The sequence below is a fragment of the Uloborus diversus genome, chromosome 6, assembly GCF_026930045.1.
Source record: "Uloborus diversus isolate 005 chromosome 6, Udiv.v.3.1, whole genome shotgun sequence".
In the NCBI taxonomy this organism is placed as follows: Eukaryota; Metazoa; Arthropoda; class Arachnida; order Araneae; family Uloboridae; genus Uloborus; species Uloborus diversus.
In genome coordinates this window covers 62511396-62525891 of record NC_072736.1, presented here as the reverse complement: position 1 = coordinate 62525891, position 14496 = coordinate 62511396, and the positions used below count along the sequence as shown (strand labels likewise).

Here is a 14496-nt window from a genome sequence, read left to right as displayed (position 1 = left end):
ATACAGCATTTCTTAATTTCTTTGAGTCCATTTTTTGTGGAACCCCTGCATTTTCTTTGATAGTGTAGCTGAAATGCAACATTCTAATAATGATTTACGTGCAATATATCTGAAAATTATTTCAAATCATGCTTAATATCTTCAAAAAGACACTTCAAAAGTTAATATTAGGTTTCATGTATGAAAGTTGAATTCTCATGCCAAGTTTGGAATTATGACTGTTGTGATATTTATTTTTGTTGACACAACCAAACATTTTGAGAGTATTGTAGTTTTGAGTATAAATAAACTAAAAGTGTTTTGCTTTATTTACCTTGATTTTCACTTAAACTTATTTATTTTTGAGATGTGCCACTATCGTCACAAGTGTACAATATGCATGTCTATGTAAGAACTATTCAAAACAACATAGTGTCCTGGATTGGAAGGCATGTTACATACCTCATGTTAGAAGTGTAGTTAGTTTTTTAATGAAAAAGAAGATTTAAAAAAAGAAAAAAGAAAAATGATATTGCATTTTATATTTAGTGTTATAATATATTGATAAGTCAATTTAACTATTAATTTACTCATCATGTCCTTTTGTTTTGGTAGTCCTAAACCATTGAAATTCACTGAAAGGAACAAGCCTGGAGCACAAATGATTTGCTCAACATTCAGCCCAGGTATTTATTATAATTATCTTCAAAATTTTGTTTAATTTGCTCTAATTGAATGAGATGTGTGTAATTTATTACTTTTAATGTGTTTGTAGAAACTATAAATATAGTACATGCAATCTACCAGACAGCTTTGTTCTTATTAGAACTCCTCAGCCAGGAATAGTGAATAACCCAGCTGGAGGCACTCTCATTGAAGCTGAGAGTGCCAACAAACTGGTTGATAAAGTGAATTTATCTCACCAATCAGTGTCCGCAGCATGGTGCGGTTCGACTATGAAAGCAAAGCTTAAGTATCAAGCATCAAATTACTGCCCCTAAGCCTGGACTAAGGCATAACTATATGCAATATACCAGGCAGCCCAGTTATCACATCCTGAGCAAATCATCCCTGCGGCCCCCCTCTGAAAATTCTGTCTGGATCCGCCCCTGGCAGTAAGTTATCACCCCTAAGTCAGAGCCAAGGCAGAACTACACACAATATACCAGACAGCCCGGTTATTACATCCTGAGCCCGCAGTTTTGTTCTTATTAAAATAGAACTTCTCTGTTAAGAATTAACTGACATCTGCCTCTTATTCACTATTCCCTATTTTATCAACCAATAATCATAACATATCCGGATGTTTTGTGAATATTGTAATTTTGAGTGTAAAGTTTTGAAATAAAAAGACATTTTCTAACTTCTTATAATAATATAAAGAACAAAATTAAACAGTCATTTTTTCCCTCCATTTTTAGTCAATTTTTCTGAATAGCATGTCACAGTTGAATGATTAATATCATTTGATGTGAACTATTTTCAATCTAGTAAAGGAAATGGGAAAAACTTTTCTTGCTGGTTCAGTTTACTTAAAGATCTATTGTAGCATGTCAGTGTTTATTAATGTGTTTTAATTCTGGCTAGTTATGAATACCTCTTTGAAAGAAAATAATGAACTTTCGAAGATCCTTGTATCTCAGTGCGAATAAAGTGGAATCCTGTTACAAAAAACTACAAGGGACCACAAAATTTGTTTGTTGTAATGGAATTCAAGCAATGTAATGGCAATTAAATCGGAATTGGAAATATGTTTCTGTTGAAATGGATGTTTTGTTGTATTGGTATCTGTTGTAATGAGATTGTACTGTATTTAAATTTTTGCAAAGTATATTTTCTTTAAAATATGAAATGGAAGTTCAAATAAATAATTAAGATGTTTAGTTTCATTTTATAAAACTGTTTGAAATGGTTATTTCAAAATGACAGCTAATTTCAAGACAATGTTTACAAGTTTTTGCATATAAATTTGATTTGTAAATATTTTAGGTGGTTTGTTTTTGGCTACGGGTAGCACTGATCATTTTGTTCGTGTTTATAACATTGCGGGAATAAATGGTCCTGAAAAGATTTTGGAACAAGAAGCACACACCGTAAGTATTATCAGTTCATTTATTATTATTATTTTTTTTTAATGTATGTTCTCTTGCTTGATTTATAATATTTCTAAAAGCATTTTTAAAAAAGTTTCTTATTTGGAAATAAAAGTTTTATACAAAACTGTTGTATAAGGCTTTACTAACAATGTTACTAATACCATTTTCAGCATTAGTAGAAAAGTATATTTAAAAATGACCAAGAAAAGTATTCTACTAAAATTTTGGAATATTTGTGAAACATGTTTAATCAAAAAATAAAGCTGTACCAAATGTGGACTTAATAATATTACTGATAATTTTCAAGTGAGGAAAAATGTAGAAAGAAATTAATTATAAATCTATATGCACAAGTAAAATTTTTTTAAAATTTAAAAGCTACACCCAAGAGAGTTCCAGAAATAATGTAACTCTATCCCTGAGCAAGAAATCCCAATTACGATTACAGAGAAGTTATGTTGCTATTAATTACTTTTGTAAAAATAAAATATGCCTCAATACCAACTAACTTCATTCATACAATTATCAGTCTCTCTTTCAATAACATGACTTAATAGATTGTGAACTTAAAAAGAAAGAAAAATCAATAAATAAAACATTGGTATGATGTAATGTTTTACAACTCTCTTAGTTTCATACAAATAAACCTCTTGGTAGTTAAATACCAAGGAGATTTCTAACCCATTTGACAAGTTGACTCCCCCCCCCCCCAAAAAAAAAATCGGTTTTTCTTTCAGAATTTATTAATGCCAGATTTTGTTACATTCCATTCAGTTTATTTTTTGATAAAATGGGCATTATTGCAAAGTTGCCAGGCCAAAAATGGTTGGTAACGAAGTAATATTTTTCAACTGATATAAACGTATTGTTAAAGCATATTGTTCAGAAAAATAGGTTTTGTAAATAATATATAAACCTTATTATGTAAGCGATACATTGTCTTTTTCATTTTCCTTAGCATTTTTGAAAATTATGCTTGTACAATGTACACATTTAAAATGCGCGTCCTATCTCTCTGTTTTACAAGAGATTGATGTAACATGAGGCATAAAATTTCAATGCTAGGAAAAACAAAAGTTCAATAATGCTATCAGTTCCTATTGAAGTCACTCTGTGTGACAAATTTGTTTTGTTTTCAGGATCGTGTTGATAGTTTGCAGTTCAGTAATTTAAGATGCCGTTTTATCAGTGGGAGCAAAGATGGCACTGCTCTAATATGGAAATATGAAAAACAAAATTGGAGTAGCATCCAACTAAAAATGTCAGCAAAACTGCCTGGGTAAGTGATAGTTAATGCAGTCTATTTTTTTTTTTTTCTGTTTTTAATGTATTGTTACAAATTCTGTAAATAGTAATTATTGTAGTAACGTAACCTGTAAATAGTTTCCCGTAATGAATATACAACCCCTTTTCATTCGGCTAAAGTATACGATCCCCCTATTTCTTTTTTTGTTCATTGATAAAATTTGATAACGGTCTACTATTTTCCAGAAGCGTTTGGAATATTTGAGAGATTTCTTTCGATGTTTATAAAGGCGTCCTGCGTGATAAAAAGTTCAGTTTCGAACTGAGAGCGTATTTGCTCTGTTTATTGCGAGGCATTTCGCTGTGTTGTTCTTAGTATTTGGAAATAAATACGTGTGTAACCGTTGAGTTTACGGTGTGGTGTGATATTTGTTTAATTGCTGATGACTAATTTAGCAGTTGTTAACGATTTCTCCTGTACATAGTGTAAATAAAGCTCCTGTGTTTTTATCAAGAACTGTGTCTTCATTTCAAAAAAGTGGAAGTCGCACCAAATCCGTTACAGTATTTTAGTGTATAAATTTTTGAAAAATCATATCCAATTGAGGAAAGGGGGGGGGGGGGCATGCGAACAATTTTTTTAAACTTTTCAGAAAATTTTTATCAATTTCTCAGTACAAAAATGTTGACATGATTGAGTAGTCTTTTCTTTATGTCATGGAATTGTTTGAGCTTTTTTATAAAAAAAAATCCTTACTTTATTATACTTTAAATATGTGTTCACAAGTGCTTCTATAGTGGGACAAAAAGTCTATATGATTTATTTCATTGACCATTGCTTCCTAATTAAATGGTGTGATGCTATTCTTGTCAATTAAAAGTGGTCAAAAAACTGCTGTCTTGCCCTTATAAATCATCTGTAGACAAATGCCTGTGTCGTGACGGGAGCCATAGCAATGGGCTTGTTCATTTCATTCTATGTACTATATGACTGCGGTAAGGTGATCTCTAACTTTGAGTCAGATACTTTAACAATATCGCTGCAAAAGTAACCAACTCAGCTCAAGACCAATAATCGTTCGCCAATTTGTGAACACTCAAAAAATAAGTTAACCGTATCAAGCTGAGGCTTTATCTTATGGGAGCTGTATTATATGGGAAATTAGGTTAGGTAGCATTTGTCATCAAAGGAAAGCATAGTTAGCAAGGAAAGTTAGCATTTCATGCTAACAATAGTTACCATTCAATGCCCTTTTTACTTTTGTGCAACTAATAATTAGATAGGAGAAAACTTTCCCCTAGTATTTTATTTTTGAAGTGAAATTTTTTTATCCTCGTCATAGAATGGCGGGTGCATGTAAGTTAATCGATGGGCCTAATATTGTCTGTAGGCTAAGGTTTGGGGATCCTTGTTTTAAACTATCTTGAACACAGACTATAATATTGATCCCCCCTCCCCCCCCCCAAAAAAAAAAACTTTTTAATGTCCTCTAATATTGTCTGAAATTAAAATTGTGTTGAACAGTGGAATTTTATTTATTTATTTTTTTTTTTTAACCTGTAGACAAACTGAAGAACCTGAAGATTCAAAGTTGAAGTTGCGAGTCACGATGGTAGGGTGGACGTTAGATGATAGTAAAGTTATCACTGCTGTGAGCGATCATTCAATTAAAGTATGGAATTCAAACACAGGAGGATTATGTTATATTTTAAGGGTAATATTGTTTTCCCATCTTATGAGAGAAAATTTAAGTTGAAAGAATTCATTCATTATTAATTGTTTAATATGGCATAAATAAAAACAAAAAATATTGTATGTATATATATATATATATATATATATATAATAGTATTCTGTATGAACTAAAAGCAAATCATCTCTATTTAATTTTAAAAAATGTAATAAGTAGTGTGTCTAATTCTGTTTGCATGAAATTTCTAAAGCTACAACATAACATTTATGATTGATATATACATTTTTAAGTTTTTTGAATGAATTGCTTGTTTCTTTTCAAAGCAAGTTCTGATTATAAAGCTATTGCATTTACATATACAGTAACATCTCATTGCAATGAATACCAATACAAAAAAATAACGTTCAGACCTGATTTAATTGCCACTACATTGCTTGAATTCTATTACAACAAAACTTCCGTGATGATTAATAAAACTTGCAGTCCTTTGAAGTTTGTTGTAACAGGATTCTACTGCAGTTGCTTTGAAATTTGGAAAAGATTGTTTTTCATATTTCTCACAAAATATTTCTAGAACCAAATTTTTTTTTTTGGTCAATTATGCAGTTTGCATTTCTATCGCTTTTTTTATATATATATATGTAATGTAAACTATCGATTATCTGCGGAATAGGGTGGCACGGTAATCGTGGATAATCCACAAAATAGGTAAAACACTATACTAGTGTGTGCATTAGCTTTAAAAATCATTAACAGTTGCATACTTATAGTTTACAAATATTCCAGTGTTTAAAAAATCAATTACACTTGCATGCTTTTAAACTATAGCTGGAAACAAGTGTATGGATAAATAATGTGTGAAAGCTAGAAAAAGATTGCTGACTATTACCATTGGATTACTTATATATTTTTAAATTATTATTATTATTATTATTTTAATGAAAGTATGGAAGACATTGGATAATTGGAAGTTTACTGTACATAAATATTTTCCCCATATAATGCTTAGTTAATCATTTTTTGTTTTAAACTTTTTAAATGAGAAAGTAAGATATGACGCTTTTCAATTTTATAGGGGCATGAAGATGAAGTATTTGTGCTGGAATCACATCCCATTGATCCAAGAGTTTTTCTTAGCAGTGGTCATGATGGAAGGATAATTATTTGGGACCTACTTACTGGCACTATTATAAAGAATCATTTTAACTTGGTGAGTATTCTCATGGCATATAATATTTGGAGATTTTAACTGTTTAAGGGTCAAACTGAGGAAATTCTTTAGTCTCCAGTAACTGGTAATAACACTTTTGTTAGTAGCCTATTTTTTTGAAATATTCAGGTTGTTTTTTACTCTACAGTGCAAAGTAGTGAATAATTTTTGATTTGTTGAATTTGAACGTATTAAATTATTTCATACGCGCTGTTTCTTGTGTCGTGACCAAGTGGTTTTCTTGAGATCTCATATCCCCCAGGAATTTACCCCACCAGAAATCGAGGACCCACCTGCTACCTCAAGATAACATGTGTCCCATTTTAACTTTCCAAGGGTGTAAAAAATTACACCTTCCTTTTTGTAAACCATTTACTATCTCCTTTTCCAATCCCTTTGAAGTCCCTAGAGGAATAAATTTTACCCCCTTATCCTAGTTTCTTTCCACTTTTGTAAGAAAGAGACTGATGTATATGTACAGACTAAATATTTTACTGCTGTTCTTACCAAAAATCCCTTCATTCATTAGTGCTGATTTTTAGGATTTGGTGACTTTTATGAGAGTTTTTGCTGGTCTTTTCTAGAAGTTTCAACATTGAGTAGTTGGGGGTAGAAAATCGGTGCCTTGGTAAACTAATTGATGGAGGTGGGTTTTAATGGAAGCTTCACTGTGTCTAAAAATATATCCTTTTGGTTTAGTGCAAACTAGTACATATTTAATTAAATTGCAATCCAGAAGTTTAATTATTCATTATTTTCTACATTGAAAAAACAATTTCGAGGTCTTTTTTCTTGCTCATATGAGAGAAAATATAATACAATAGAGATCATCTCGTATTGTGATTTTAATATTTCAGATCACATATATTTGTGTTTAGTCACAGTTAGTATTTTGAACTTGACTCAAAACTTTTCTCTTTTACAAGTGGGAAGTTGGCATGTGTAATTTAAGTGAAATGATGTAATGGTGCAACAATTTTTTGCCCTTTGATTTCTGTTTATTTTTCTCTTTTGTATTATTTCCTTAACAATAAACACTGCAAATAATACTGTAACGGATTCGGTGCGACTTCCACTTTCTTGAAATGAAAACACAGTTCTTGATAAAAACACAGGAAATTTATTTACACTATGTACAGGAAAGTTCGTCAACAACTGCTAAATTATTCATCAGCAATTAAGCAACTATCACACAACACCGTAAATTCAACGTTTACACACGTATTTACTTCCAAATACGAAAACAACTCAGCGAAATGCCTCGCAATAAACAGAGCAAAAATGCTCTCAGTTCGAAATATCAATCGAAACTCCCCTCTTTATCCATCGCTAACGGCTTTTATAAACATCGAAGAATTTTCCACAACATTCTTTCTGCTTCGAGAAATGCGTAGACCGTTATCAAATTTTATCAATGAAAAGAAAAGGAAATAGGGGGTCATATACTTTAGCGGAATGAAAAGGGGTTGTATATTCATTACGGGAAACTATTTACAGGTTACGTTACTACAATAATTACTATTTACAGGATTTGTAACATTGCCCCCTTCCTAAGGACTGCACGTCCCGGGCAGTACAATCCCCAGAAAGGGTGCCAAACTTCTATCACAAGTTTACAAATATACACATTAATTAATAACTAACAGATACAGAAAACACAATAATAACAAGAAATATTACTAAACATTAAAAGCAAAAATTATCTACAACTTTTATGTTATCAACCATGGTTGTTTACGTAATACTCATGAACTATGGCCATAGTATGGGGCTAACCAATCATAATGTACAACCCTAGGTTTTGCATTAGGTGATTTTTGGATCCTCACTACGACGTCATTTAGTCGGTTAAGGACTTTGTAGGGTCCATCCCAATGCGACTGCAATTTGGGTGACAGACCTTTCCGTCGGATGGGATTCCATAACCAAACCTTGTCGCCTTCGTTGAATTCATGTCCAGTAGACCTTGTGTCGTATCGGGTCTTCATCTTCTCCGCCGCGATGTTGATTCGCTCTCGTGCGAAGTTATGAACGTCTTCCAACCGGGCCTGGAGATCCTGGATGTACTCCTCAGGCGATGAAGGCGCATCCGGAGGACGACCGAAGACGGGATCACAAGGTAGCCGAAGCTCTCGTCCGAAGAGCATATGAGATGGGGCAAATCCGGTAGTCTCGTGGACAGTACTGCGGTAGGCCAGCAGGAACAAAGGTAGCTTCTTGTCCCAATCCTGTTGATTTCTGGATACCATAAGTGAGAGATTATTCAGGATTGTGCGGTTAAATCTCTCCACCATGCCGTCTGATTGTGGGTGTAGTGGTGTTGTCCTAGTTTTCTCAATTCCGAGAATTTGACATAGGCCCTTAAACACAACAGAGATGAAATTCCTCCCTTGATCGGAATGAATCTGCAAAGGTGTTCCGTATCTAGAGATCCAATGCTGGACTAGAGTCTCTGCTACGGTAGTAGCTTCTTGATCTGGAATGGGATATGCTTCCGGCCATTTGGTGAAGTAGTCGATGGAAACAAGAATGTATTTGTTCCCATCAGCAGTTCTTGGTAAAGGACCCAGGATATTGATCCCAATTCGTTCGAAAGGAGCTCCAACGTTGTACAGATGTAGCTTCCCCCTGCTTCTTTTCTTCGGTCCTTTACGAGCAGAACAGGCGTCACAAGAATGGCACCACTTCTCCACGTCATCCTTCGCCTTGCTCCAGAAGAAGCGCTCCCGAACTTTATTGAGGGTTTTCAAGACACCAAAATGTCCTCCAGTCGCGCTACTATGTATTTCTTTCAGAACATCTGAAATCCTTGATCGGGGAAGTAGTAACTGCCACCTAGACGTTTTGCCGTCATCAGATTCCCATTTTCGGTACAGTACGCCGTTCCGTAAATGGAGTGAGTTCCATAAAGACCAGTATCTTTTTGTTGCAGGGCTGAAGATAGAAACGTCCTGCCAGCTAGGGCGCCGACAGTCACTGTCCATGAACTCCAAAATTGGTTTTATGTCGGGGTCTTCAAGTTGATCTTTTCGAACTTGGTCGTCACTCCATGGATCAGGTTCTGATGATGTTGGAGTCACTGTCACCTGAAAGGCGGTAGGGCTAGTCGCTCCATACTGTTTCTCGATTCGGGAACAATAGTGGCAGTTCTCAGGACAGGGTCTCCTTGATAAAGTGTCAGCATTACCGTGAGATAACCCTTTCCGGTGCTTGATCTCCATGTCATGTTCCTGGAGCCGCTGTATCCACCTGGCTATCTGGCCTTCTGGATTCTTGAAGTTCAAAAGCCAAGTTAACGAGGCATGATCTGTCCGAAGCAGAAATTTTCGGCCGTAGAGGTAATGATGGAAGTGTTCTACAGCTTTTACTATGGCCAGTAACTCCTTTCTGGTGACGCAGTAATTTCGCACCGACTTTGATAAGCATTTGCTCCAGTAAGCGATGACATGTTCATTTCCGTCAATTTCTTGGGATAAAACAGCTCCGATGCCCTCGTTGCTCGCATCAGTGTCCAGGATGAAGGATTTTTCAGGCTGAGGATAGGCGAGGATAGGTGTTGATGTTAAAGCCTCCTTCAGTCGTAGAAATGCATCTTCGCATTCTTTGGACCATTCAAACTTTTGCTTGCTCTCCGTCAGCTTATGCAAAGGTCGTGCAATGTTGGAAAAACCCTTTACAAACTTCCTGTAGTACGTGCAGAGCCCCAGGAAACTTCGCAGCTGATGGATGTTTTCGGGACAACTCCAACTCTTGACCGCAGATACCTTTTCTGGATCGGTTTGTACACCTTCAGAAGAGATGATGTGACCAAGGTAGTTCACTTCCCGGCGGAACAAATTACATTTGGACGGGCTTAACTTCAGATTGGCTTCCTTAAGCTTCTGCAGCACCTTCCTAAGATTTGTCAGATGTTCTTCGAAACTGCGTCCCACGATGATGATATCGTCTAAGTAGACCAGACAGGATTCGTAGGAAAGTCCTCTTAAAACTGTCTCCATAAGACGCTCGAACGTAGCTGGTGCATTGCAGAGGCCGAAGGGCATCACTTTAAACTGCCATAAGCCTTGTCCAGTTGTAAACGCTGTCTTCTCTCGGTCATCAGGGTGTATCTCAACCTGCCAGTAGCCGCTCTTCAAGTCCAGGGTCGAAAACCACTTGTGTCTGAAAAGAGTATCCAAGGTGTCGTCTATCCGTGGAAGAGGGTAACTGTCTTTCTTGGTGATTTCATTCAGCCGGCGGTAATCGACACAAAATCTGGTGGAGCCATCTTTCTTTCGGACCAAGACGATGGGAGAGGCCCAAGGACTGGATGACGGTTCGATTACATCATTCTCCTTCATCTCTTTCTGGAGGGTCTCAACCTCTTCCTTCTTGGCAAACGGTAGTCGTCTTGGATGCTGTTTAATAGGGGGTGTTCTCCAGTGTAAATCCTATGCTGCGTTAAATTCGTACGGCCAACATCCTCCGATGTAGATGAAAACAGATGCTTGAAGTCATCCACCAATTGTTCCGCAGCAGTTCTTTGATCTTTCGATAACGGCGCACTCCCAATTAACTTCGATGTCAAGGACTCGGAAGACACAGTCTCGGGGGAATTGATTCTTCTAATGATGCAGTTTACTGGAGTACAAGTTGCCAACACTTCACCTTTTCGGATATTCCTTGGCCTTTCACTCACGTTGGCGACTCTCACAGGAATTACATCCTTAGAAAGGTCCACAAGCGTAGATGCTACCAGCACTTCTTTTAGGCTATTGCTTAGGTTAGGGTATTCAATGAGTCCAAATCGAAAACTATTGCTTTCTTCAAGGGAGCCAGGTATTAATGATTCTGACCTTGAGGGAATCGATAAATCTGTTTGGGCTATTATTTGATGAGCGGATTTTACATCACTTTCTGCAGGGAAAACGGCTATGTCTTCTCTCATTCAGTGCAGCTCATTAGTCTTGAAGTCGAGAGTGAAGTCATATTTCTTCAAAAAGTCCAATCCGAGAATGAAGGGGTCCGTGATATTAGCGACGAATGCCGTATGATGGTAGGTGGCATTCCCAAACACTATTTCCAGGTCCACTTTACCGTCAATCTCGATCTTGTCACCTGTCACAGTCTGGAGACTTACGCGTGGCGATGTCCACAGCAGTTTCAATCCAAATTCACGAGCCACATCTGTTAGGGTGCATCATTTGCCCAACTATTCTAAAATTGTTTTGTCCCTAATTTAAAAATGTTCTCATACCACTAGATAGTATTCCTGTGAATTTTTATGCAAATCAAAATTAATTTAGGTATCCCACCTCAAGCAAGAAGTTTCTTTTTTAAGGTAAATGAACAATTATAACAATAAAAAGTGACTCAAAGTGCAATACTGGTAAATAATTTTTAAATTATTTAATTTACATTGTACCTGTGTTAACTTTAATTGTTACCATGTTTTCAGTAACTTTCCATAACATATTTTGTAACTGTAACAGTTCAGGTTCACTATTTGTTTTCAACTTTCTACCGTTTTCTTCTACCATACAACTACTAATGCTAGTTCTTTAAGTTTTCTTCTTGTTATTCTATGCATATGTGTTGTAAATTACTTAAATAAGTTAATATATTCTATTTTAATTCATAAGATGCATGAATTTTTGAAAGTAACATATTTTGAAAACTTTTAATAAACATGAGTGAATCAGCTGCTGTTGAATTAGTGACATTTTCTCCACAAACAAAGCCTTGTTCATCTGTACAAAAGGTAAAAGTCAAAACCAGACAATCTTTAACAGTATTTGAACTTAGAAGTGGAATAACTCAAGAGGACTCAGAATTTAAGGGTTCGTGTTTACCCACTAGCTTGCAAGTGCTTCGTTGCTTGATGTATCATATGGAGAAAGGTGCTGATAGGAATCTTACCAAATGGGAGTCTTCAAAACTTGTCTTGTCAAAAATATCTGATTTCTATGCAAAAGCAAACATTCCAAAGATTACTGAACGTAAATCCTGTGAGAAAATACTAAAACTTCATGAAGACAACACAAAATTAAAAGCAATTCCTCTTCAAAGAAGTAATACAACGAATGCTATTAATAAAGTAAAGAAAATGGAAGAAGAATTATCTAAAACATTTTTATTATGACTTAAAAGTGTAGAATGCCTTATAAAAAATTCAGAAGATTTAGCTTTTCTTCAATCTATGAAAAGTGATCGTCTAGCAACCTTAGGTTCACATGATAAAATATTACAGCAAAAAATTGAGCGTCGGGAAATGCGTGAAATATCAAAAGCAACATTTTATGAAAAAATAGTCAAGGAAACAAGCAACATTAATACAAGTTTTAACTCAGCTATTATTGATGAAATTGAAAGAGATGAAAATAGTGATGTAAGTGAGGCAAGTGATGAGACAGATCCCAGAGATTAGATTTAAAATGTTCATACCAGAAATCATCCTCGTACAGTTCGAACTGGTACATATGCTTTTATTCCACATGATATTATAAAACGACCTGATGTTATATCATTAGCAACACGTTTAAAAATGACACCAGCACAGCAAGCTTCATACACTAAAGCTTTAATAGCAGAAGTTGGTGGTGATTCATCCAAGATTTCAGCATCATATGCAACAACAGACAGAGCAAGACGATCAAGTGTCAGAGACATTGCCAAAACTTGTCAAGATCAATGGAATGCTTATGATTTGCAACTTTGCACTGGCATTCTAAACTCTTACCAACTTTAACAAATCAAAATATTGCAGAAGAAGTGAGTAATTCGTATGAAGTTAAGCTTCTTGTTGTACCAGCATATCCACCAGGGACAAAAAAAAAAATAAAATAAATAACGGTGATATCATTGCTAATTTAACAACTAATTTGCTAAATTCATGTAACTGTTCTGACTCAATAGTTAATGTGTCATTTGACACAACTGCTTCTAATACAGGACATATAACTGCAGCATGTGTAGCTATTTAAGAGCGTTTGGGGAAAGCGCTCCTGTGATCAGCTTGCGTACCACATTGGAGAAATTATATTGTCACATGTGTTTGACAATTTAAAAATTGAAGCATCGAAGTCACCAGACATATTTGTGTTTAAAAGATTTGACAAACATTATACATTACTGCAGTTTGTGGAAGAAAGATATACCGCTAATATACCTATAAATTTATCCAAATTTGATGACAGTTCATTCAGTGAGTCCGCAAAAAGATTAATTGACGAGTGCAAAAACAATGTTATCAAATTAGCTAAATCAAATGTTGTTTTGCAGAGGTGATTACTTGGAATTTGTTCAGCTTTGTCTTTTATTCTCAGTAAACGATCCAAATGAGATAACTGCAGCCAACTTTAAACGCCCAGGAGCTTTACACAAAGCACGATGGATGGAAAAATTAATTCATTCAATCAAAATTTGCTTATTTCAACATCAAACCCAAGAACTACCAACTGCAACAATAACTACACATCAAAAAGTTTTAAAATTTAGAAACTTTGTTAATTTCGTCACTTTGGTACATAGGTCATGGTGGATGACATGCACTTCTGTCTTTTATGCACCATGGAATGACTTGCAATTCTTTCATTTACTTATAAAATACAGTATTATTAATTCAGAAATTTCTGGAAGTCCAATTAATGCTTTTAAAAATCACCTTTGGTATCTGACAGAAGAAACTACCTCTAGCACTATGGAGTGGTAAATTGCCTGAAGCAGACCGACGTGATCTTGTTGACAGTATGTTAGTATTAGACCAGCTAATCTTTCTAATCCAAAACACAGATTTGGTATGGGTTTTGGAAAACCAGTTTCCAACACAAATTCATTTATCATCAACACTGTCTGATTTTGTTGGCATTGATTCCTGGTTTTTATTTTTAATTTTAAAGTTAGATTCAGAATTCATGGTTTTGTTGTCAAATTGTATTTCCTATCAGACTTCAAAGACTAATTTGAAAGAAATCAGTGTAGTAAACGATTGTGCTGAGCGAGGAATAAAGCTGACCAATGACTTTTTAATATCAGCCAAAACAGAAGATCATTAACAGAATGTATTACAAGCAGTTGAGCATGATCGAAAACAACTCTCAAATCTTCGCAAAAAGAGGAAAATTGATTAAAAACTAACTTTTAAACCGAACTTCAATATTTATCAAAGTAATATTACAAAATATACTGTAAATTTGCTTCAGTAAATCAAATAATTCTCTCAGTAATTAAATAAATATAAAAAATTGCTTAATTTGTTATTTTTCCGAGTTTTCGTAACTTTCAATTGTCAGGT

General features: G+C 34.9%; 1 protein-coding gene across 1 annotated transcript in view; it reads left to right on the top strand.

Moving 5' to 3' along the window:
• LOC129225212 (PH-interacting protein-like) overlaps nucleotides 1-14496 on the top strand; it is a 101599-nt gene that overhangs the window by 11770 nt on the left and 75333 nt on the right. The window contains exons 10-14 of the mRNA XM_054859779.1: nucleotides 595-665; nucleotides 1969-2072; nucleotides 3215-3354; nucleotides 4885-5035; nucleotides 6090-6224. Coding sequence (XP_054715754.1) covers nucleotides 595-665; nucleotides 1969-2072; nucleotides 3215-3354; nucleotides 4885-5035; nucleotides 6090-6224 — 601 coding nt within the window. The remainder of the gene's footprint in view (nucleotides 1-594; nucleotides 666-1968; nucleotides 2073-3214; nucleotides 3355-4884; nucleotides 5036-6089; nucleotides 6225-14496) is intronic.